The sequence below is a fragment of the Mytilus galloprovincialis genome, chromosome 4 (assembly GCF_965363235.1).
Source record: "Mytilus galloprovincialis chromosome 4, xbMytGall1.hap1.1, whole genome shotgun sequence".
In the NCBI taxonomy this organism is placed as follows: domain Eukaryota; kingdom Metazoa; phylum Mollusca; class Bivalvia; order Mytilida; family Mytilidae; genus Mytilus; species Mytilus galloprovincialis.
The window spans coordinates 99,943,765-99,968,263 of NC_134841.1; the positions used below are offsets into that span (position 1 = coordinate 99,943,765).

The 24,499-nt window shown below is 32.3% G+C and overlaps 1 protein-coding gene across 1 annotated transcript; it reads right to left on the reverse strand.

The window, feature by feature from the left end:
* Positions 1–1,610: 1,610 nt before the first annotated feature.
* LOC143073599 (MICOS complex subunit Mic60-like) lies at positions 1,611–18,785 on the reverse strand. The gene is made up of 11 exons (XM_076249262.1): positions 18,663–18,785; positions 13,769–13,878; positions 12,991–13,164; positions 11,045–11,132; positions 10,634–10,793; positions 9,506–9,645; positions 7,542–7,639; positions 6,722–6,984; positions 4,176–4,399; positions 2,800–3,028; positions 1,611–2,331 (listed from the first exon to the last, which is right to left on the reverse strand). Exons 1-11 carry the CDS (start codon positions 18,699–18,701, stop codon positions 1,712–1,714), a joined length of 2,145 nt encoding a protein of 714 aa, XP_076105377.1. The 5' UTR covers positions 18,702–18,785; the 3' UTR covers positions 1,611–1,711.
* Between the last annotated feature and the right edge of the window lie 5,714 nt (positions 18,786–24,499).

A 24,499-nucleotide genomic window follows, 5' to 3' on the forward strand; every position in this document is an offset into this window, starting at 1 on the left:
TCATTATTTTTCTCTAGAAGCCTTGGAATAGGCCCACCCCCTGTTTTTACCATTTTTTTCAAATTTTGTGCTCTAGTTTCAGCTTTTTGAACATAGCACCCTTCGATACCTTGTGCAGAAGAAGAGCCTGTTTCTCCTCTACAAGACGTATATAGTCATACCCTGTGACACCCTTCATTATTTTTCTCTAGAAGCACTGGAATAGGCCCACCCTCCTATTTTTTACCATTTTTTTTAAAATTTTGTGCTCTTTTTGAACATAGCGCCCTTTGATACCTTGCACAATTTTGTGATTCTTCATTTCATATGTTTGTTTTATAGTCTATATGCCATTTAGTGCTTCTATTTTTACATTATTGATTTAGATATAATACAATGTTGACTGCTGTACCTATATTTTTGACATTTTTACCTATTATGTTGGTTTGTTTTGTTCACACCTCGTTTTCCATGTAAGGCAATTGGACGAGACTGTCATACAAGTGAGAGGTTTAGCTAGCTGTATAACCAGGTTTAATCCACCATTTTCTCATTTTCTACATAAGAACATGCCTGTACCAAGTCAGGAATATGACAGTTGTTATTCATTCGTTTGATGTGTATAAGCTTTTAATTTTGCCATTTGATTAGAGACTTTCCGTTTTGAAATTTCCTCGTTCAGTATTTTATTATTGTTATTTTTCATCAAACTGGTCAAAAGCATTCTGTTTAAGAGAAACCAATATTCCGTCATATTGAACATCGGAGATGATTGCATGAGCAAAAAAAAAAAAACAACTTTACTATATGATCTGCAGCTGTTTACTGGGATATTTGTAGGATTGCAGGTGTTTTGTATTAATTTTTACCAATTTTTCTTGGGATTTTTCTTTAATACAACTGTCTCAAGCCAATGTTTTTTCTTGACTGTTAAAATTCTGATACTCTTCAAATCCTTTGGAATGAAAAAGCAGAAAATGTTCAAAACCAAAGACTAGTCTACATTTATCAATCCAAATAACAACTTTTGATCCAAGCATACTAGAGCTAAATGCTTATAACTATCTGAGTGTGTGCTTACATCTGACAGTAAATTAACCACATTTTTACGCCCTTATAGCGAACTATACGTTACGGACTTTGCTCATTGATGAAGGCTGTAAGGTGACCTATAGCAGTTACTTTCTGTGTCATTTGGTCTCTAGTGGAGAGTTGTCTCATCGTAAACCATACCAAATCTTCTTTTTTATAGAAACATAAATAACAGTACCACAAACTTAAGCATTATAAAGAAGATACATCACTATTAACCTGGCAAGGATTTCATAGAGCCAGACCGACATTTTTCTTATTTTTAACCATTTAAACCATTTTGTATTTAAAACTAGACAAATTTAAGCAAAATAAAACAATCATTAAGAGCACAAATGTTGGACAAACTGCATGAAATAATGAAGTGTACATTGTTTGAAGTGTGGAATGTCAGAGTGCTGAAGGTTTTGTTATAAGCTTCATTAATGCAATGTATTTTTTTTTATTTAAACTTTGTTTTGCTAATACAATGTACTAGACTTCACAGGGATGAAAAACCAAACAGTTTGATACATTTTACATTTTTTTTCACAACCAAAAGAATTTAAAATTCTTTATTTCTTTTTTTTAAAGTTTTTCATTCATAATTTCAAACATAATATTAATTTATAAAATATTTAAATAGTGTAATTTACAATGATTAAAATATTGTTCCCAAACCACTGGCTGATGCAAAAGCCATGAGTGCTTGTGTAGCTTGTCTTGTTTCTAAATGTAATTTTGATTCCTTGATCCATTCCTCTGCCACTCTCCTGGCTTCACCTTGTAACTGATTCATATATCTAACAGCCATCTCAAGATCATCTCGGTCCATCCAATACTTGGCATTTGCTAAAATTTGGTATGTAGATAGTTTGTCTAGTTCAACTTCATCACTTGTTACTCTTGCATATACAGATTCAAAAATAAAGAAAGACTGAATATAGGATAAGAAATATTTCCCAAGACCACCACCGGTCTCATCTATCATGGCAACTCTCCGACACACACGGTGGACTTTGTTAAATCTTTCAATCAAACTGTCATCAGTCCACACTCCTCTCTTGTATGATACCTCAGGGATACTTTTCACAATCGATTTCACATAAGGATGATTTCCAGCTGCATCAGATACAGCAGCAATTTCATTGGCTAGCGGTTTAATTTTGAGTTCCCAAACGTCTATATCCTCTATTCCATGCATCAGAGCTTTATTAAGTGCTACACAGGCCAACCAAAGCTGCTGGGCTTTTCTTGATACTCTCTCTGATTCAGCCCTTCCTGAAATACAGTTACAAAGTTATTTTTTAAAAAGTGTACATATATATCTTTTACAAAATGAAAGAATACTACTTTCATTCAAACACATCACTGAATGATAATTTATGGATATATATTTAAACTTAATTCAGAATATCACATGAATTTTAAGAGAGAAGTTTTGCTATTTTGTACTGGTATTTTAATAGAGAAGTTTTGCTATTTTGTACTGGTATTTTTTAAAACATCATCTAGGAATAATTTGATTGTTTTGACTAAAATGAGAAAATATTCACATGTTGGGAGTGAAAATGTTTATATAAATGAAGTAGGTGCACTTTCCATAAAATATGTTTCATGACCTCCACAATCCTTTACAATGACCTCAAAATAAGTGATATATATTGGATCCATTAGTGAACAAGAGTTGAATCACAAAATGCCTATAACTAAATGTTTTTCTTTATACAATGTACAATAACTGATTACCTTCTACTGCACTCTCTATCCCCCTTAATCTAGCTATCCAGTTAGCTACTTCAGTATGGAAGCTCTGTCGCTCCTCAATCAGTTTGGTATTTAACTCTCTCTCAAAAACCTGTTCTAATTCCTTTTCTTGTATTTTAAGTACATCCTTCAAATGATCACTATGTGCAGCTGCTTGTCTGGCTAAATGCTGACGTAATTCTTGTTCAAACACAACCCTAGAATCACTTTCCTGAAATCATTTACAAAGACATTATTGGTTTATTTGCACTATTCATTAGACTTTTTACAATGTTAAAAGACAGGGAAATTGTAGCTGTCAAGAGTTTATTATCACTGATAACCTAAAAATCTTTTAGCAAATTAAAAACTTTCCATAATATTTGTAAACATACTGAGATTAAGTTAAAGATTAAATTTAGAAATTATTGCCATGTTTTTAATATTGATGGCAAACATGCGAGAATATCAGGTGCACTATAATAAAAACTTGCAGTAGTGACTTTCTTTCCTTCATAAAAGTTTTGAAATTTCATTCATAAGAAACAGCTTTTCTAACAGTTGTCAATGATTCACAAAAATAAATGAATGCATTGTTTTGTAAATTTGTAAATTTACAGAATAAATATAGGAAGATGTGGTATGAGTGCCAATTAGACAACACTTTATTCAAGTAAAATTTATAAAATTTAACTATTATAGGTCAAGGTACAGCCTTTAACACGGAGCCGCCTTGGCTTAAGGTGGTATGGGAGTCTAAAATAAAAATGATAGAATTTGTTCATACTTTGCCAAAATGTAGTATCTATTGATATATGTTGAAATATATAATAAAAATGATAGGTCACCGCGCATTTTCTCAAGCTACAGGACACGACAAAATGACATATTTTGTAAGGATTATACAGGAAAAAACACCATTTTGTGGTTAGAAACTAAACAAAATGATAGAACTGTTAAATACTTAAGAAAAAGATAGCTTTCAGACAATGCTTTGAGAATTTCAAAAGAAAAGATATGGTCACCGTGAGTTTTTTCCGGCTAAAATACAAAATAGGAAAATTTCATGTAGAATCCTTCAGAAAATGCACTATTTTAGAGTTACCTCCCCTTAAAATGGCAATTTTAAAATAAATAAAAAACAAACAAAAATAATCAACGTTTGCAAAAATATTAATATTTATAAGTTATATTCTTATAAATTGGTTCCTTTAAATGAAAATTCATATTAAATATCTGCATTCCTGCCGCAAATTTTGCTAACTTGATAGAAAATCTGGACCTTTGGTTCACTGTTTTTTACAATCCAAGATGGAGGAAGACACCCATACCACCTTAAACCTAATAGCAAACCCTATTATTTAACTAGGAAAACTTACCCATTTTTCTTTCTGTATCAAGAATTCATTTTTAAGTCTCTGCTGTTCATTGGCCACTCTTTGATCGGATAGTCGGTCATCTTCTTGTATTTGTTGCTCTAAAGCCTGCTGAATTCTTTGTTGCTCTAGAGCTATCTGTTCAGCCAACTGTTTCTGAAGCTGTTCAATCCTTCTATGAGCATGAGCAATCAGTGAATTTAATTCTTCCTCAGTTAATTTTTTACCTATAAAAAATGTATTTATTTATTTCAAAAATATAATTTAATTAAACTGTCAATTGTTCTTGAACAATTGAGAGGTCTTTCCTTTTGTAATGTAAAATACATGTTCAAATAGACGTAGAATGTATTAAAAAGCTTTAAAACACACTGAAAAACCTTTAAATAAGGTTAAAAACACCAAATTCGCTATATGGGACATGACCTTGACCTTTGACCTTTTGACCTTTGTCAAGGTCATTAGTCCCCAATGTCATTGCCGAAGACCCCATGGGTCTAGGACCTTTGGTTATATAGTAAAAGATGATTTTGTCTTTCCAGAAACCTAAAACAGGTGTTATGCCCCTTAAAAAAAAGTCAAATCTCTTCGGTCAAAATATAACAAAGTTGCGCCGTAATGACCCAAACATTTTCCACTATTTAAAACTTCTGTAAGTATAATGGTTTTTGAGTTGTTCTGATAACAAGGTGTTAGGTCAAAGGTCAAGGTCAACATACACATTTGACCTTGAGGTATTTTTGAAAGTCTCATGAATTGTTGATGAATGGTGAAGATCCTAGGTCTCTACGATTTACGGTTTCTGAGTTTTGGTGGTCCACCGACACCGGTTAATTTTCAAAGGGGCATAACCCTACCAATGAGTCGTTGAATCTTTTCGAATCAAATGTAACGAAGAACCGGGGTCTGGTCCTGAACAAATTTCACCCTTCGTTTTTTTTCTATCTATTACGGTTACGGTGTTGGAACGATAACAAGGTTTTTTGGTTTCGGAGGGATTACTCCGAACCGACAAAATATTTCGACTAACAGGGTGAGTTCCGGATAGGTATTCATGACACCGATACAAAGTGAGAACATGAAAGCGACACGTCTTACGGTTTAGGCTGCTAACTTCGTCAAAGTTTGGCGGAAAAAGAATAATAATAATAAACAGAAGAAATACAGTAAGGTCTTTCCTTATAGAAAAAGGAAAGACCTTAATAACAAACTCAGCATTATATTTTGTTATTTTGAAGTCTTTTTGTAGTTGGTTTATATTAAAGACAACTATAACAAAAATTCCGCAAAATTGTAGAAAAATCTCAATGTGAATTGATCCTCTTAACAGATTGATCCTAAAGGAAATCTAGAAAAAAACAACCACCTAAATGTAGGCCTCACATCATTCCAAAAACAGTATTAACCTAGTATAACCTTGTATTTACCTCTAGCTTGACCTAATATAACCTAGTATTTACCTGTAACTTGACCTAGTTTAACCTAGAATTTACCTATAGCTTGACCTAGTTTTTACCTGGAACTAGACCAGGGCTTCCAAAAAATATTTGAGCCAGCCGGACATTTTAAATCTGATCCTGTTTTTAATCCCTTAAGACTTAGTCACAAAAGGCAATTATGGTAATCAGAAGGCCATTCCAATGATTGACATTAGATTAAAAAAAAAATGTAAACTGTTAAATTGGCAGTGCATCATTCAAAGAGTGCATATCAGCGTGCTCATATATCTGCCCAAGACTCTTTATTTGTGCAAAATGACATTGTCAAAAACTTTACTTTGGTTTTTAAAATCACATTTTTCTCAAACCGGATGTTGACTTGACAATGGTAAAACATGGACCATAAACGGATACATAAAATCTGTGTACGTTTACAAAGCTTGACTGAGCGAAGAAGCTCTTTCCACGTTATTTCTTCAACAAAATACTTAAAAATGAATGTTAGATACAGGTATCAATGATAATTTTAGCATTTTTGAAGAAATGTAGAATGCATAATTAAATTTCCCACCTGTGCACATGTGCACACATGTTCTAGTTCTGACGATTTTTCATTTAAAACCTTTTTAAATTTTTCATCAAATTATGGGATAAACTACTTTCTTATAATTTTAATCTTTTGGACTAAATCAATTAGATACAAATCGCTGAAATGAAAGAAAATAATTGTGAATAGACCGATCAATTTATACAATGTCCGGTACTGAAAATAGTTCACCTGTTACCTGAACAGGTAGATTTCAGCTGTCCAACAACTAATTAGCCTTGATTAAAATTAGGGAGTATTGAAGTAGGGATTGTTTTGATAGTAATTAATCATCATGTCACTTTTATGACCGGAAATGTGACACAGTGTGGATGTTAAAGGCAAAAGGTTATGTTAAAAAGATCGTGAATTATGTTAAAATGACCGAAAAAGCCTTGAAAACTAAAAAGTATATGACCGTTTCATGCTTTGCCCAGCCGGACTTTTACCGGAATTAAACAAATGTCCGGAATATATGACTGTTTTGAAGCCCTGAACTAGACCTAGTTTAACCTAGTATTTACCTCTAGCTTGACCTAGTTTAACCTCTGGCATGATACTTTCCAACTCCTTTTGGAACTGTTTCTTCCCTTGTTCTACAAGGTCTTTATATTTTAACATCATTTTAGATTGTGATTCCACCTTCTTCACTTGTGTTTCCTGCTTGTTTAGTTCACTATTTAATTTGTTGAACGTTTCCTGTGCTGAGATCAGAATTTTATTCTTTTTGGTCATTGCTTGTGATTTTCCTTCAGTGATGGCATTCTTTAATTTTTGTAATTGCTCTCTGAAAAAAATTTAATAACAGTTGAATTTAGTAAAGACACATACAAATGGAACAGTTTGATGAAAGAATAAACACATTTTAGGTCTACAGTTCAAAGAAAATTTTAAAAAGCCAAATTAACAAGTGAAACTTGATGATACCTGTCACAACTGGATAATTTTAATAGTTTAAAATTATGTAAGTGTTTGGTAAACAAGAAGTGGTTGAGTGATGAATCTGAAAACGTATCACAAATTATAGATGACTCATATAAACCCTAAAACCATATTTCAGAAATCCTTGTAATACAGGAGAAAAATTTCATGGGATGGACGAATTGAAGGACTGCCAGATGGATAGATGGACACACAGAGGTAAAATATTATACCCCTAACCCCCCACTTGTTTTTAAAGAGGGGGTATAAAAATAAGTTAGGTTTTGGTAAAGGTGGCACTTTTTAGTTTGTTTAAATTATTGAAATCCATTAGAAACATTTTAGTTTGACATTTTCTATAAATTTTTCAGTTGCTTGTTTTCATTATGAAGTATACAGTTGTCTGAGAGGATTATGTAATACCTGGCTTGAGTAACCAGTCTGTCAGAAGAAGTAACAGCATCAAGTCTGGCTCCATAGGCTGAGGATACCTCCTGCCACTGACTATCTTTATTCAGAATCTGTAATATAGGATATAGAGATATATACAAATAACTTTCAGTAGCAAAATGGTCTCCACTAATATCCCTATAGGTAGACTAATATCCCTATAGGTGGACTAATATCCCTATAGGTGGCAGATTCAAACAGCTATTCATCTAGACATATGTTAAACATTCAAGGTGAATAAGAGGTCTGGGAGATATCATTAGGGATTCCCCTTTTGTGCATAATTCAAAAAAATATGAACTTGATATCTTGACCTCTAAACCAATAGTGACCTTCCATTCATATGGAACCATATTTGCAAGTTTGAGTTCAATAATCTAATGTAAGTTTATGAGGTTATTCCCCTTTTCTGCACTTATTTCAGTCTATCTTAGCAGCTATATCCAACTCTGGAAGCAGTGATTTGAAAATTAGGATTTTGATCACAAATATGTAAACATTTGCTTGCAATCCCATGTAAGGCTCTGGAATTATTATCTAAAAATTTGTAAGGGTTCCGCGGAACCCAGTGTCTCGCCTATTTTTGCTGTAAATCGCAGGCTCAACAACAATGAGGAAAAAAATCAATAAAAATATTCCTCTTGTTACTATTTTATGATTGTAAGAAAATCTAAGTCCATTTGAAAGTAAATTACAGAAAAAAACAGAGTAATCTTTTTACAAACTTTACTTCTGGATACAATCTTATGATCATAAATAAGGTTATTTCCAAGTTTGGTACAAACCCAGGATAGTTTAAGAAAGTTATTTAAATTTTAAAAACTTTAACCACAGAGTGAATGTAATGGTTCCCTGCAGAAAAAACTAAGTCCATTTATAAGTAAAATACGGAAAAAATTGAATTTTATTTTTACAAAATTTTCTTCTGGATACTATCTTATGATCATAAACAAGCTTCTGTCCAAGTTTGGTACAAACCCAGGATAGTTAAAGAAAGTTATTAAAATTCTAAAAACTTTAACCACAGAGTGAATGTAATGTTTCCCCGCAGAAAAAACTAAGTCCATTTATAAGTAAAATACGGAAAAAATGGAATTTTATTTTTACAAAATTTACTTCTGGATATTATCTTATGATCATAAACAAGCTTCTGTCCAAGTTTGGTACAAACCCAGGATAGTTTGAGAAAGTTATTAAAATTCTAAAAACTTTAACCACAGAGTGAATGTTTTGTTTCCCCGCAGAAAAAACTAAGTCCATTTATAGTAAAATACGGAAAAAATGGAATTTTATTTTTACAAAATTTACTTCTGGATACTATCTTATGATCATAAACAAGCTTCTGTCAAAGTTTGGTAGAAATCCAGTATAGTTTAAGAAAGTTATTAAAATTTCAAAAACTTTAACCACAGAGTGAATATTTGTTGACGCCGCCGACGACGCCGACGACGACGGAATGTAGGATCGCTTAGTCTCGCTTTTTCGACTAAAGTCGAAGGCTCGACAAAAATCTATTTTCTATACTTATTTCAGTGTATTTTAGTAATATTGACCATTTGACACAGTGATCTCAAAATGAATATGAATATGAAACCTGATATAAAGTTTGAAAACAGTGAAAACTATACAAGTCCATAAGGCTATGCTGGAAGTGAAAAGATATTGAATCATTTTAAAATAATTGTGTACACTGTTCTTATACAAAATATACACCAACAAGAATGTGTCCATAGTATGTGTCACTTGCACTATCATTTTCTATATTCAGGGAACCATGCTGTCAAAACTCTAAATTGGCATTTAAATTAGAAAGATCATACATATCATAGGGAACATGGGTACAAAGTTTCAAGGTCTAGAATTTCCCCCCCCCCCCCAAATTTTTTTTTTTTAAATAACTGATGTGTGGACTAAACAATGCAATCAGTAATACAAACCTCAGATGCATCATCCATGGCTTTCTTTAGAGCCTCAATATGTTGTTTAGTGGTTGTGATAACTTCAGTTTGTTTTTCTAGAGCCTGTTTTATGGTCTTGTTACACATGTCTGTCATATTCTCTATGTAAACTTCTAAAGCTGTAAAGGCAAAATTAATTCATTCATTAAAGAAACAATGTCCTAAGGGAGTGAAAGTTTTGTGCAGTGTATCCATTAATAAGGCACTCATCCACACTATGTAGTTAGAACTTAGAAGCATTTAACAAAAAACATCAGGTACACATATGGAGGTGTTTGGGGTTCTTAAAAGGGTCTTCTGACCCTAACAGCATAGTATGATATACAGAATCTTAATATAATACAGCCACAAAATGCTATTCAAATAAATATGAAGTTCCTTTAAACAGAATCTTTCAGAGTTTTGACAAATTATAAGCATGTACTTCCAAAGAAGATATGGAGTTCTATGTGTTGTATTACTTTAAAAATTACTGATTAAAATTCAAAATTAACTGAGTTTAATATGATTACTTAAGATTTTCACATTGTGGTATTGCATTTTGAAAAAGATTTGCACTGATGAGGCCTTTTGTTGTGCCAAAATAATACCATTTCATCATATTCATATATAACTATCTTTTATCATTAATGTTGCAATAATATTTAGATCTGACTTTTATATATAAATGAATTGAAGACTTTAATGGCATGAATGGCCTGATAGCAATTCTTATAATTTGTTATTTGAAAGACCATATAAATGTTTAAGCCCACCAAAAAATGTGCTTGTTTAGGTTATTATTACTAAAATATTTTGAGTTCCAATACTAGTATTTTTATAAGGATTTCCTTTATGATAAACTTTTAATAAATATACTGGTACTAGTTGTATTTACTAACCTAATCTACCACTATACAAATAATACAGAAAGTTTGAAGACTAAATTGTAACCAGTGAGAGAAAGCGATTACACAAAACAGGAATCCCTCTTTCCCCTGAGGCCAATCCACCAGCACAAATCATTCACATTACCTTAAGTATCTTATCAACTTCATGCAACCTAAAAAAAACGTCAGTGAGTCTGTAAAACAATTATTTTATAGTTTGATTAATGACTTTCTATACCTGCATTTTCAGCAGCTTCTTCTGCTTCCTTCTGTTTCAGCTTTTGTTGAGCTTCCTCCTTCTTTCTCTCTTTTTCTGTCTTTACTGGAGCCGCAACAGGAGTGGGAGCTGCAGGGGGAGGGGCAGTCATGGGTGGAGCTGGCATAGGTGGTATATCAGCCTGCCAAGAAATGTAACACTTTAATGTGAAAATTAAGTGAAATATGGACAAGATTATCAATTTTTGAATGATAATATTCAAAAGCATAAAAGCTATTTTATGGCAAACAGAAATTCAATCAAGACCAAGTTCAGTGCTGAATATACAACAAAACACAGTTACACTAGATGGCAGAAAAGAACTTAAAGTTCAACTTGACCACATTAAAACTATTACTGTCATACCATATATCATTCTATTACCCTACATACCTGAGTTTGTGGAACTTTTCTTCTCATTTTACTCTCTTCAGGTTTAGGAGAAATATTTGGTATAAGGGGACCTGATCTCTCTGTGCTTCTGGAAAAGAAATCTATGTGTTAATGTTTTCTCAATTGTGTCAATAAATCAAACTTTAAATGTAGTTGTAGATATAGATCAACTTTTTCAAATTCATTTACGATTACTTTTTAAGTAAATTACACCATTTATTTTTACTACAGCTATATCTAAAGTTCTGGTTGTATTTACTTAATATTCTTTTATCCATATCCTCTGGTAGTGTTGTTCAACTGTGTAAAGTTTCATCAAAATCAGTCTAGCCATTAAAGAGGAGTTGTGCTTACAAGTTATTAACACATTGACATACTGCCCTATTGAAATACATGAATATATATATAGTTGTCAATCTCTTGTAAAAAAATGAATGGTTAAGGGAAGTAACTCTAGCTCCTTAAATTGTAAACAGACCGAGATGGAAATATTGTGTGTAAACAGCCGAAAATGAGTGTATCAGCGGATGGAAATAAATTTTAAGACAACTAGTAAGAAACCAACATTATGTCTGTGGTTTATTATGTATATTGGAATAAACATAATCTGCTAAAATATTTGTGCTAATATCTATATGATTTACATATCTGTTTTTATCTTAGGCCAACATTAAAAATATCTTTGTTTCCCCTCTCCCGACTGAGGTTGTTAGGGTATGGGTAGGTAGGTAGGCAAATTATTTTATTTTATTCCTTGATATGGTTTTCTATATTGAATTTGTACAAAATTCAACAGGTAAGGCTCAAGTCAAGAAAAGTGGGGTATTCCCTGTACTCTAATTCAGTGTACACCACAGTTTTCTGGTGTTAAAAAAAAAACAGTATACAGGGACCTTCTTTTTTTTTTCCTATTCATTTAATGTACTGAAATCTACAAAAGCGCACATTCTACTTGTGATAACAATGCTTAATGATAGCAAGTGTTTTTTTAGTTAAAAATCAAGCTTATTTCAAGTCTTATTTGATGCATAACTCACAACAAAACAATTCCTTTGTTCACCAATTCATACCTTGATCATCAATTATGAGATGACAAAAAGATACATGTATGTTAATCACTTGGGAATTAAAATTCAATGAATAAAAATTTTCAATAGAAGTGAACAGAATTCAGTTATGTTTAGTCACACCTGGATCATGCAGCTTGGTCAATTGATTCATAAACAAAGATTTGTATTGTTTTTTCGAGTTCTAGAAGAAACAAGGCTTCACTTTATATTCATGTTTTGTATTTCCTAAAATACTTTTAATAAGTATTTACGAATTCTACTGATGCAGTTATAACGTTAAAACGTGTCCTTTTGTAATTTTCATGCCATAAATTGAACAAGGAAATCCCATTTAAACTGTTTTTTTTTTTTACACCAGAAAACAGGGACATTCCCTGAAAGCAGGGAATACATGTATCCCACATTTCCTGACTTGTGCCCAACCTGTTCAAAGACAAAGTAGATAGATTTTAAAGCACGAGTCGGACCATTTTTACTCAAAGTCTTGAAGATTTTATCCTTTAAACAGGAACAGAGGTTAGACACAATGCAAATCAAGATGCACTCAGCGGGTTGAAAGATGCTTCAGTTTTTTTTTTTTATTTTCAAAAAAAGATCGTGTGGAAAGCATTTTGTTTGTTTTCCTTGATTCAGAATCATGTAGACGCTTCAATGCAAAAATACCTTGATTTAAAATGCTCGTTGACTACAGCATCGGAAAGGTATCACCAAAACCCAACGATCGTTGACTACAGCATCGAAAAGATATCACCAATAACCAACATAGCAAAAAAAAAATAGTGGACAAGAATGGCCAATAAAACTTTTCGGGTCGCGGTGATTTTACCAGGTCGGTCGTGTGAGGGGAAACAAACAATATTTTATTTTTGGCCTTACTGAATAGTTTCTGAAGTTGGTATTAACTGAAACAGAGCATCTAAAGCATCTTTACTGTATGGCACATTGTCTTCTATCTGTTTCCTGAAGTTAGAATCATACCAGGCATACCCTACCACTCCACCAGCTGCCAAGGTTGTCAACCCAAGAAACTTGAAGAAACCACCACCTTTCCTGGAAAAATTAACAATGGTAACAATGGTTATTGTATATATGTAAAAGTACCATTTCTCAATTCCTTGCAATTGGGAGTATGTAATATGGCATGTATGGTGTCAACTTAGTTCTGTTAAATGAATTTCAGTTCCCTTGCACTAATAAGTTTTAAACATAGCGTGCTTTCAGAATTGTTTAAATTGTGCCGTGGGTGCATCAGAAGTTTATGTATGATATGCATCAAAGTTGTATCTTTTGTATCAATTTCATATTTCAGTATTTATAAATCTTATTTTCTGGGGAATTAATTTTCCTTCTATTTTATATATTCTATATGTATTATACATGAAATGTATATATATCATGTATATATATATGCAAATTACACTTGGTTGAGTAAACATGTAGTTTAATAGCTACTTGTATAAAAACATGTCTAGTAAATTCAATATTTATCTTTTATTAAAGTTCGAAGTAAATTAATTTTTTTAAATAGGCAATCAATTTCAACTATATCTATCCATGTCATTGCATGTGGACAGCAACATTTAATATTTTTATTAAAGCTATTTGTAGATGAGTTTGTTTTACAGGTATTATCCTGCTGATAGATAAATTATACTTTGGTGGTGGTGGCGGTGGTTGTTGTTGTTGGTTAGCTTCAAATGGTGTTGATAGAGGAGGTTGAGGAACCACTGGCGGCTTTGTACTTGTAGATCTTCTTCCATGAATCTAAAACAAAACAAAGAATGAAATAAATCTTTTTCATATTTCTAAAAATATTATCCAGTTCAAATGTTACAAGCAGGAAAATCATGTAAAGACGGTGCTTGTCATTTTGAAATTCTTAAAAATACAATTTGCTTGGCCTGTTTGGTCTGCCATTAAGATTGATTGACACTTAAAGGGAAACTTCGCAAAAAAATCAAAAATTGATATTATGTCCATTCTGTATAGAAATGCTCAAATTTATAGATATTAAAGTTTTATTCCGCTAGATAAGAGATCACCATCGATTTTAAATTTAGAGTAACAATTCTCTGCGTTCCGACATTTTGTCATCTTCTCCGATTTAAAATCACGATATGTCTATAAACCACAAAGGACCAAAACTGTAGTAACCGATGTAGTCGTAATTGCGTGTCGATATCTTGTCAATCGTACGGTTGTTTTACCTGACTAACGAACTTGATACGGAAAATGTTCTTATTTTTTTTAAATAACCATAGTCTGTTATTTTTAAACTGTTAATATTGGAATTAGTTAAAATGTCAAACTTCAAATCATAAATAAGTGTTCTGTGAAAATTGTTTTCGAAAATCTAATTCGTTTATAATTCTTTAAAGTAATAAATTTTATTCAAATAAATTCGTATCTTCCCTCATCTGATCACCAGCATGGCTAAAGGTATTACTCCCAAAGGTATTGTGAAGGGTGTGAGGTGACACGTCCAGGTATTCAAGCGATTTCCTGTCGGGCTTGCAAGTTCATGCATCGTTTCACTTCTGTAGGTATTGATCAGTGTACACGGCCGATAACTTACAACTCTCCATTTTGAACTATCAGGTGTATAATATACATCTCTGTCTTGCGTGTCCAAACGTGATATAATATACTAGTCATTACTAAACTCATACGCTTGTTTATAAATAACATTACAGGTGTAAAGAATATTATTTATGAAAATATAAATAATACCAAAAAAAAAAAAAGATTTGATGAATTATAAATCTATTTACATTTTTTTTCAAGGTTTAATTTGGGAAAATGTAATATATACTCGTTGTCAATAGTAAAGGACAGATTGGAACATACCAGAAATATTGATTTAAAAAAATGTACGCACTTGTCGACGATTCGTTTCTACGCCTGTATAGCCGTGAAGTTACGGAGCTATATTGCAATTTAAAATATATACATGTATACATTGAACATAAGAAAGAAACATACATTTTGTGTAAATCGAGGTAACAGTTTTGTAAATAGACTAGTCCACGTATGCCAACAGTATGTAATCATCGAATTCGATAGACTATTGTATACCAAAAGAAGAAGAAGAAGAGGACCAATTTGATTTAAATACAGGTCGATATATAACTTGCTTCGGTTCATCGAAGTTATGAACATAGTAAAATCACAAATTTATATATCAATTAGATAATTCTCGAATAAAGGAAGAAATTCGACTTCATCACAATTGTTCCGACATTCATGTAAAATATATGCAACTGGACGTACACTAACAAACCCCAAGGGATGTGAATATTTTCTAGGAAAACTATTGAGTATTAAAGTTTCAAATTAATTTCGGGATTTATTTTCTTTCTTGATATTCAATGACAGCAATTTAAAGAATAAACTGCTTGTACGCCTTAGGGGTATTCTTGACAGTTGAACAGACTTTAAGATGACATTAAATTCGTTGTCTTTTTTTTTTAAACATCGTTGATCAAATAGCTAAAGTATTATACGTTGTGAGAAGAAGACTATTTTAATAAGGACGCTCCCGATTATGAATAAATTTGGTTGAAGTTTTTCACACTTGAAAAGAATATCTATTCGTAATTTTTCAATTCCATTCCAAGAGGATCCTTAAATTTCCTCTCAATTTTTTAAAACATCTTTTTTTCAAATAGCTGAAGTATTCATGCGTTGCGAGATTTAAAATATTTTGATGAGAACATTAATTCCTAAATAGGTAAATAAAGATCGCTTTGGATGGACTAAATCATATAATTGCAATCTGTTTGAAATATTAAAGGTTGCCGATTCTAATTTAAAAAAGTACAATTTTTAGTTCATACACTCGTGTTTAGAAGGCTATTTTTATTTATAAATTTATTCAATTAAAATAATTCAGTATTTTATGGTTACAAAAGTAATCAGAAGTCATAATTCATTTAAAAGTGAGCTTATGCAAATTATATAAAAATATACAACAGCTATCCAGTTATTGTGCGACCTTATTTCTCCCGTAAATTCATTTTAATTCTTTTTCTTACATTTCTGTGTCTAAAACTATAACTGACTCCCATATATCATTCATACGAAATGTTGTTCACACCTGAAATGGTGAACCGTGACGCCTTGATGTCACTGAATGAAGATCAAAAGATTAGAATTACATAATGCTAATCTTTTAATTACCTTGAGTTTAACAACGCATTCAAAATTCACTAAGTGTCACAAATTAATACACATTTATTTCCACAGTACAAGCAAGTGAAAATGTTTGCTGGAGTGACGCAAAAAGTTCAGAATACAAACATGTATTTTTTAATACACTATCGATCGTGTCAGTTTCATATGTTTGTTTAAAGTGTTTGAAGAAAAAAATCATAAAAATGTTCTATTGTATTATTTACTTTAATTACTAGAATTCGTATAAAAAATCCACACATAAATCCTACAATCTAATTTTAAAAGTTGCATGGCTATCACTTACTTTTCGTTGGTTAATAGCTACACCAAAGGTCGTCGATGCGCTTTAAATAGCGTTATTAGATGGTTAACGAACAAGACTTAAAGGAGATTAATTTCACTCCCGGCATGCTCAAAGACTTAAACTACGTCACATAAGTCAGGAAGTTTGAAAAAAATAAATTAATAATTCCCAATTTTCTTCTTTATTACTTTTCATATCGAAATCAAACTTGGTGAATATGTTTTTTATGGTATTATGAACTTCAACATAATAAGATGAAAAGTGAAAAATCGCGAATTATCCCTTTAATGGAATGTTTACAAAGCTGGAGGCTGAAGACATGGAAGAGGGATTTTCTGAAGTTCTAAAATGTTTATAGGCATTTGAAGTCAGGTTTGAAATGGCCATTAGAAAATCTGCATTTCTGTATAATACTTAATATGCTTAAGAATAACAATGAAAACATATTCTGCACTAATTGTGTATGCTGGTATAAGCTTACTGATGTCAATGCAGAATTTTTCGGTGTGATAAGTACAATAACTAAGTCCAAACCAACATGATGACTGATTAGTCAGATTATATCCTGAAATGGTGATAAGTCGTTCATATAGGCACATTTTTTCTTTTTTTTCCCTGTAGACTGAGTTTTGTTTTATTATTACCATGTACAAATGTATTGTCAAGCAAGGTTACTCATCAATTTTTCTCAGTCACTGAATGTACTATGTATTCCATACTATAGATGCTGACCCTGTTAAAGGCCTGTTTGTTTACATTCACATACCAATGGCGTCAAAACCATGTGATGCATTGAATTCGTTCTACCCAATCAAATGGCTCTATTATCAATTAGGTGATTTTTTTAAAGACTGAGGCAATTATATTATTTGTTTGTGTGATATTGCTTTGAAATAGTTTGCAATAAATTCGGGGGTTTATTCAAAAAAAGCAATGAATTTTGACATCAATGGAATTTTATATGAATATTTATTATGTTCATGATGTCAGTATATTAATCTTTATATATTGATTGAATTTTTTTTTTATGAAAAATATATATATATGTATATTGTATTTTAATAACCTACTCTATATTCCTGAACAAAATTATGGCATGATCATATTTTTTTCCCCAAGTTTTCCTTTCATTTTGGATTGGGTTTTTTAGAGTGAAAATTGTGTAAGACGTAAGCATGGCAAGGTGCGTCATTTTGAATTTCTTAAAAATACCATTTCCTTGGCCTGTTTTGTCTGCCACTAAGATTGGTGAAGCTGAATGAAATGTACACAAAGCGATGGACCCCATAAGTGGGATTTTTTGAAATTCTGAAATGTTTTAAGGCATTTGGAAGTCAGGTTTTAAAACAGCCTTAAGAAAATTGGCATTTTTAGCTATGATTAAGAATAACAGTGAAAACGTATCTTAAAAAATGTTTTTATATTTAGAAGAGTAGAAAAAACGTCTTCTGCATTTTTTTTTACGCTGCCGCTGGTAGGACATAGTGACATCATTGCTTGGTTTTCCCATGTGATAATTACAATAACAAAGTCTGAACGAACCAACAAAATGACCGACTATCGACTAGGTAGGATCGACTAAAGACTAGGTAGGATACTGGAAATTAAACCAATGAACACAGGGGAAAAGTCAATATACAAACTTAGAATTTTTTACAGTGAGACTGTGTGTTCATTCATTGTGGGTCTCATTGGGGTCTAAGCGTGATAAGGGATTGCCGATTTTTTGTAAATGTGACATGTGAAAGTAAAGTTATTGTGCCGTGAAACCGGGAGTTGAAGTCTAGCGAGGAAATTAAAAAAAAAATTTTGCTTGTGTACATAGTGTAAGCGGGATACGGGAATCTGACAAAATAGTAAGCGGGATCCGGGATCGGAATCCCCGAATGAGACCCCCTTCATTTTTTAGGTATCCCATACTGGCCATAGCATAGAAGTGTCCAATGGCACCATGGCACTTGGGACTTTAATGACAGATTGGCATGACATGTTGTCCAGTACTGATTTTAATCAGCTGAAAAGGGAACCCTTAGAAAAGAAGATATTTTGCATCTTCAGTTCACTTGCTAACCTTAATTTTGGGGGGCACTCTAGATGTTGTCCTCCACATTGCTAATCAGTAGGACACCGGCTCTTCAATTTAACTTCCGGTAACCTTCATCAACGACTTTTGTACTCAGCAGATGATTAACATTGTAAGATTGTGCCGAATCTGAATAGTAACAGATAAAACTTAAACCCAAACAAGAAATTTTGATTGTAAAGCACCATAATGTACAGTTTCATACTGATACCAGTATCAACAAATGAGGAGAGAAAAAAAAAAAAACACAGAAAAAAACCCAAAGCTTAATTAAACTTATGAATCACTGTATTATATCTTATTTTTCTGTTTACCAACGTAATATAATCTTTTTCCCAATGTGTATATATATTGGACGCCTCCGGTTGCGGGAATTTCTCGCTGCATTGAAGACCTATTGGTGACCTTCTGCTGAGCCTTTTGTTTGTTCTATGGTCGGGTTGCTGTCTCTTTGACACATTCCCCATTTCCATTCTCAATTTTATAGTCCATGAGACAATACGTCAGTTTTGACTGAGAGAAGAAAATCATCAAGTGCCACGCCACAGTCTAATTATGGAAACTTTATGGTTGTCATATTTAATAGCCATACTTTTGTCATTTTCAAATACATATTGAAGTGAAGTTTATTAGAAAAGTGAGATGACAAAGAAGCATTTCAAAAAGAGCTGGTAAAATCATTTCAGTCTGTCTGTTTATAACTGACAATTTTAGAAAGAATACTAAAGAAAATAAAACTGTACTTATTAGGCACAGCTGGCTACGATTATATTGAAATTTTACAATAATAAAAAAAAATGTTACATTGGGGACTTATTGCCGGAATGCAGGGTTGGGCAAGGAACTGATTAATTACGAATGTAACAATAATAATTATGCCTACGATTAGATTGCGTTGTTGTTACATTAAATCATTATCATTGTTACATTTCCATGTAACCTTAGCCCGAGTGCCTTCTTATTGGAGACTAGTCAATTAACTTCAATGGTGTGTTATATTTTCCCCACTGATTACTCTGATCCACAATTTGATGAAAAAAGTATTCTGGTCAAGCAGATGACAAAAAATATTCCAAGTTTCACCTATACCTTATAGTGTTAAATATTGAAAAAAAAATTGATCGATAGGTTTGGAAAATATTTCTGACTCAGACAAAAAAACATACCCCCTTTGAAGTTAAACGGTTGCTCCCTTACATGATTAGCGTCGTCAGTTTTACTAAATGATATGTTTGTTGTATCACATGGTTCAAAAATGTGTCTCAGGTTTTTAAAATAAATTCCAGCAGAGCACCGACCATTCATCTGTTATGAGGAGCATGATTGTTCTTTTCTTAGGACAAAAATGTTTTCAGTTTAGTTTAAAAAAAAAAAGTGTTTTGCATTTAACTCATGCAATGTTGTATTTATTTTTTTCCCTAATTTTCAATTTATAAATTAAAAGTACTCATTCACTTCGCTTCTCGGGATCAGGAAATATTGAAAATCAAACTTATAAGTAGAAGAAAAACTGACATGACTATGTCGTTGTCTGTTTCTCTTCTAACTAACAGTCGACAAGTTTGAGCATCACGAACACCACGAAAGAAAACGGGTTGTGGGTCAAGTACGATGAAGGGTAAGCAGATTCTTTTTCACATGTGGCACCCGTGTGGAACAGGTGTTGTTTTTTTTTCTTCTGCAAGAAATCTAAAATCTAAAAACATATTAAAAATCCACATCCCCTACCACACTCATATGACCGAATAAGCGATGTCAGAAGTGTAAATCGATTGTTTAATATTTGTGATATATATGTTGTGTACAAGTTGTAATGTTGTACAGAATTTTTGTATAAGCTATCAGTGTTTTATGCCCTGCTGAACAAAAATGGATGGTGCAAGCACACAGTCTTTTGCTCCGCATATTTCTGTCAATTTTTCATAACTTCATGATACAGTCTAATAAGGAGCATTGATACAAAAACATTATAAGACCTCACAAAGATTTTGTATAGATATGAATATGGTATAAGGAAAAAAATAAAATTAGAATTTAAACCATTCTGGTATCCTCATTTCCAGTTTGAAGACAAGGAGAATAGCACTAAATGTTAGGTTGAAGTACATTTTTTTGAATTTAAAACATTACACTGCAACATTTTATAAGTTAAACCTGTATCACCTGTTGCAAGAAGGTAGGTGTCAAAACAAACTTATAACTTGTACAAAAACCCTGTACAAATTAAAATTTGTACAAACTTACATCTTGTACACTATATAAGGTCAGTGGAACAAAACAAATCTATTCCATAATAGAAAATAGATATTAAAAATGACCTGAGACACGGTTTCGGCGTGTATCATGTGTTTATTTGTGCAATACAAAACAACAATGTTGCTGCAAATATAAAGGTACTAATTACGGAAAGAGGAGTTATTTAGAAAAGAGGTTTTAACAATATGACTAGCTTTGTGTTTAAACGGTGGTTCATTGATTCTTGATTCTCTCCAATACATGCGTGTCTAGCACTTTTAAAGTTTAGTTTTTAATAGTAATGAAGGAACCAATTTTTTAAAATAATTCATCAATTTCAAGTTTTCAACTATATCTATCCATGTGGACAGCACCATTTAGTTTGGGAATTTTTTTATTAAAGCTATTTACAGATGAGTTAGTTTTACAGGTATTATCCTGCTTTTTACCCCCTTTGTCCTCAATGTGTACGTAACGTTCCAAGGGTACCACAAAACCAAAAATTATAGCTCTTTTGTATTGACATGGAATATTATTGATATTGCTCATTTTTGTAAATTTGTGGTTTATAAATTGTTGCATCATTCGAAATGCCAAGCCTATGTTTATCTACACCAGGTATAGATTGCATCAATCGTATTTAGCACAAGTTTTTGGAATGATCTGTTTTAATGATTTTCAACATCGTAATCGATTTTATAGTATTCCAACTGTTTTGATTCCAGGGCCAGGGCCAGTGGTGAGTTATATGTTATTTATAGACAAAATGTCTGGCGTATAATCCTGAATTATTTTTAGTTTTCTTTCAGCATATGACAATAACACCGTTTTAAACAAAAAATATTATGAAATATACAATGTGAAATATATGCTGTTTTTTTACATTCTGGTGGACAGTATCTCAAATTCCTTCTAAGACAGCCTAGTGTTTTGTTTGCCTTTTTTGCTACTTTGAAAATAGGGGTAGTTCATCTTAGACCTCTGAAATGTGTAGGCACAAGTATGGGCAAATCTGAACTACATATCTGTAAACAAAATAGTTTTTACGGGTCCTAATAAAAAGCGGCCGGGGTAAAGAAAAAGCGCCTGGGGAAGAAAAAAAAGCGCCCGGGGGAAAGAAAGGGCGCCCGAGGAAAATATATATTGTATTGGCATGAGACACCTTTGTGTTGATGAAATAAGTTATGTGCATTGATTTTTTTTTTTAAATAATAGACAAGTATTTAGCAAATTCAAATAATAGACATTTGTAATAAAGCACAAATACAAGTATGTACGTTTCAATTTTAACAATAATATATGAATACTATTTCGAAAGATAGATAATAATGGATCACTGTGTATACTGAAGATTTATAAAATGTTAGACATCAAAAGATATGTTTTTCAAAAACGATATCAAAATGAAAAATGCAAAAACAACTTAAATTTCACAGATATCAAATTAAAAGTGTTACACATTATTTCAGAACGATAAAAGTGACACACACATGTATATCAGCATTAGGAAATAAAACTTAACGAAGTTTACGTTTTGATCGAGGACAATGTCGTTCAGGCATGGTTCTTCTATATACTCTTATTTATAGTTACTTACTTACTTATATGTAATATTGAAATCTAAAATATAAAAGTCTTCAATACTATCTACACACTACTTTTGATGTAGCATCGTATATATCCCCATTTATATGAAGGACAAAGAGTTATCAAAGGTACCAGGCTTATGAATAAGCCATATGCGTAAACAGGAAATTTATAAAAATGACCATATAATTGATATTCATGTCAACATCGAAGTGCTGACTACTGGGCTGGTGAAAAATACGCATTTTTTAAACTTATCTAAATTTATTTAAGGCAAAAGCGAAGGCGAAGGCGAAGGCGAAGGCGAAGAAGAAGAAGAAGAAGAAGAAGAAGAAGAAGAAGAAGAAGAAGAAGAAGAAGAAGAAGAAGAAGAAGACCTTGATCCAGTGGTGTAAATAATTATCAAAGGTACCAGGATTATAATTTAAAAAGAAGAAGAAGAAGAAGAAGAAGAAGAAGAAGAAGAAGAAGAAGACCTTGATCCAGTGGTGTAAATAATTATCAAAGGTACCAGGATTATAATTTAAAACGCCATACGCGCGTTTCGTCTACACAAGAATCATCAGTGACACTCAGATCAAAATAGTTATAAAGCCAAGAAGAAGAAGAAGAAGAAGAAGAAGAAGAAGAAGAAGAAGAAGAAGAAGAAGAAGAAGAAGAAGAAGAAGAAGAAGAAGAAGAAGAAGAAGACCTTGATCCAGTGGTGTAAATAATTATCAAAGGTACCAGGATTATAATTTAAAAAGAAGAAGAAGAAGAAGAAGAAGAAGAAGAAGAAGAAGAAGAAGAAGACCTTGATCCAGTGGTGTAAATAATTATCAAAGGTACCAGGATTATAATTTAAAACGCCATACGCGCGTTTCGTCTACACAAGAATCATCAGTGACACTCAGATCAAAATAGTTATAAAGCCAAGAAGAAGAAGAAGAAGAAGAAGAAGAAGAAGAAGAAGAAGAAGAAGAAGAAGAAGAAGAAGAAGAAGAAGAAGAAGAAGAAGAAGAAGACCTTGATCCAGTGGTGTAAATAATTAAGTAATTCTTAATTTGTTAACGTATTTTCTTCATTCGTTTCATGAATTTCCACATTCTTTTTATGTGAAACTATTTCATTCTAGACATGTAAAACTTCTTGACTTTTTTGTATCTTGTAGTTGAAGAAAATACGTTAACTAATTAAGAAATTGCATATACAAATTAAGAAGTTACATTTCACAAATCAAGAAATGTAGAAATTCATGTAACAGATAGAAAAAGTACATGTTACAAATTAAGAAATGACATTTTACAAATAAAGTGTACTGGCCTGACCAGTGAGTGTAACCAAGACGACTGGGTTTAAGTAATCAAAGCGCTGTAAGCGCTGAAGGCAGTTAACCAAAAACCAAGGCAACCTTAATTATGAAAACTGTGGCTATGTTGCCTCAACATTAAACATTCATATATAGTACATTCATGTTTATCTAATGATTTATTTATTAAGGCAAATAATTTATATGTAATCAAGGTTTCAAAAGCAATGCATATATCAATGTATATTTTTTATGGTGAGTCTGCAGTGTACAAGTTCCCAATGATTGCAGTTGTACTACTTGGTAGTTAACCTTGGTTTTATTTGACTGCTAGAAGTTCAATTTGACTTAAGTATGAAAATGTAATAGTATGAATGGACTGGTTTCCCTGGAAAGAAAACTGAGTTTGTGTTCTATAGTACAAAAGTTATGAGACACAAATCAGACAAATGTTCACTACAACAGGGATCAAAGGTGAGGTCTGACTGACTTGCCCATAGTAAATGTAAATGATTTGTTATTTTGTCCCATACATATTAATATATATAATTTAGGGGTGGGGATCAGAACGGTTTTCAAGTTCTCAAACAGGTAGGGGTAGGCCGAGGATTTAGGGGGCAGGGGGCCCGGCCCCCTTATTTGGGGAAAACATTTGGTTGCTTATATAGGGAATCACTGAAGCGTGACTGGGGTGGGCCCCTCTTAGGTCAGTCAG

Coding starts and splice junctions, on each gene's coding strand:
- LOC143073599 (XM_076249262.1), bottom strand. CDS start 18,701: ATGTGGAGGACAACATCTAGAGTGCCCCCCAAAATTAAG. Junction 9,646..10,633: donor AGAAGCTGCTGAAAATGCAG/GTATAGAAAGTC, acceptor TTGCCTTTACAG/CTTTAGAAGTTTACATAGAG. Junction 4,400..6,721: donor TAAACTAGGTCAAGCTAGAG/GTAAATACTAGG, acceptor CATTTTTTATAG/GTAAAAAATTAACTGAGGAA.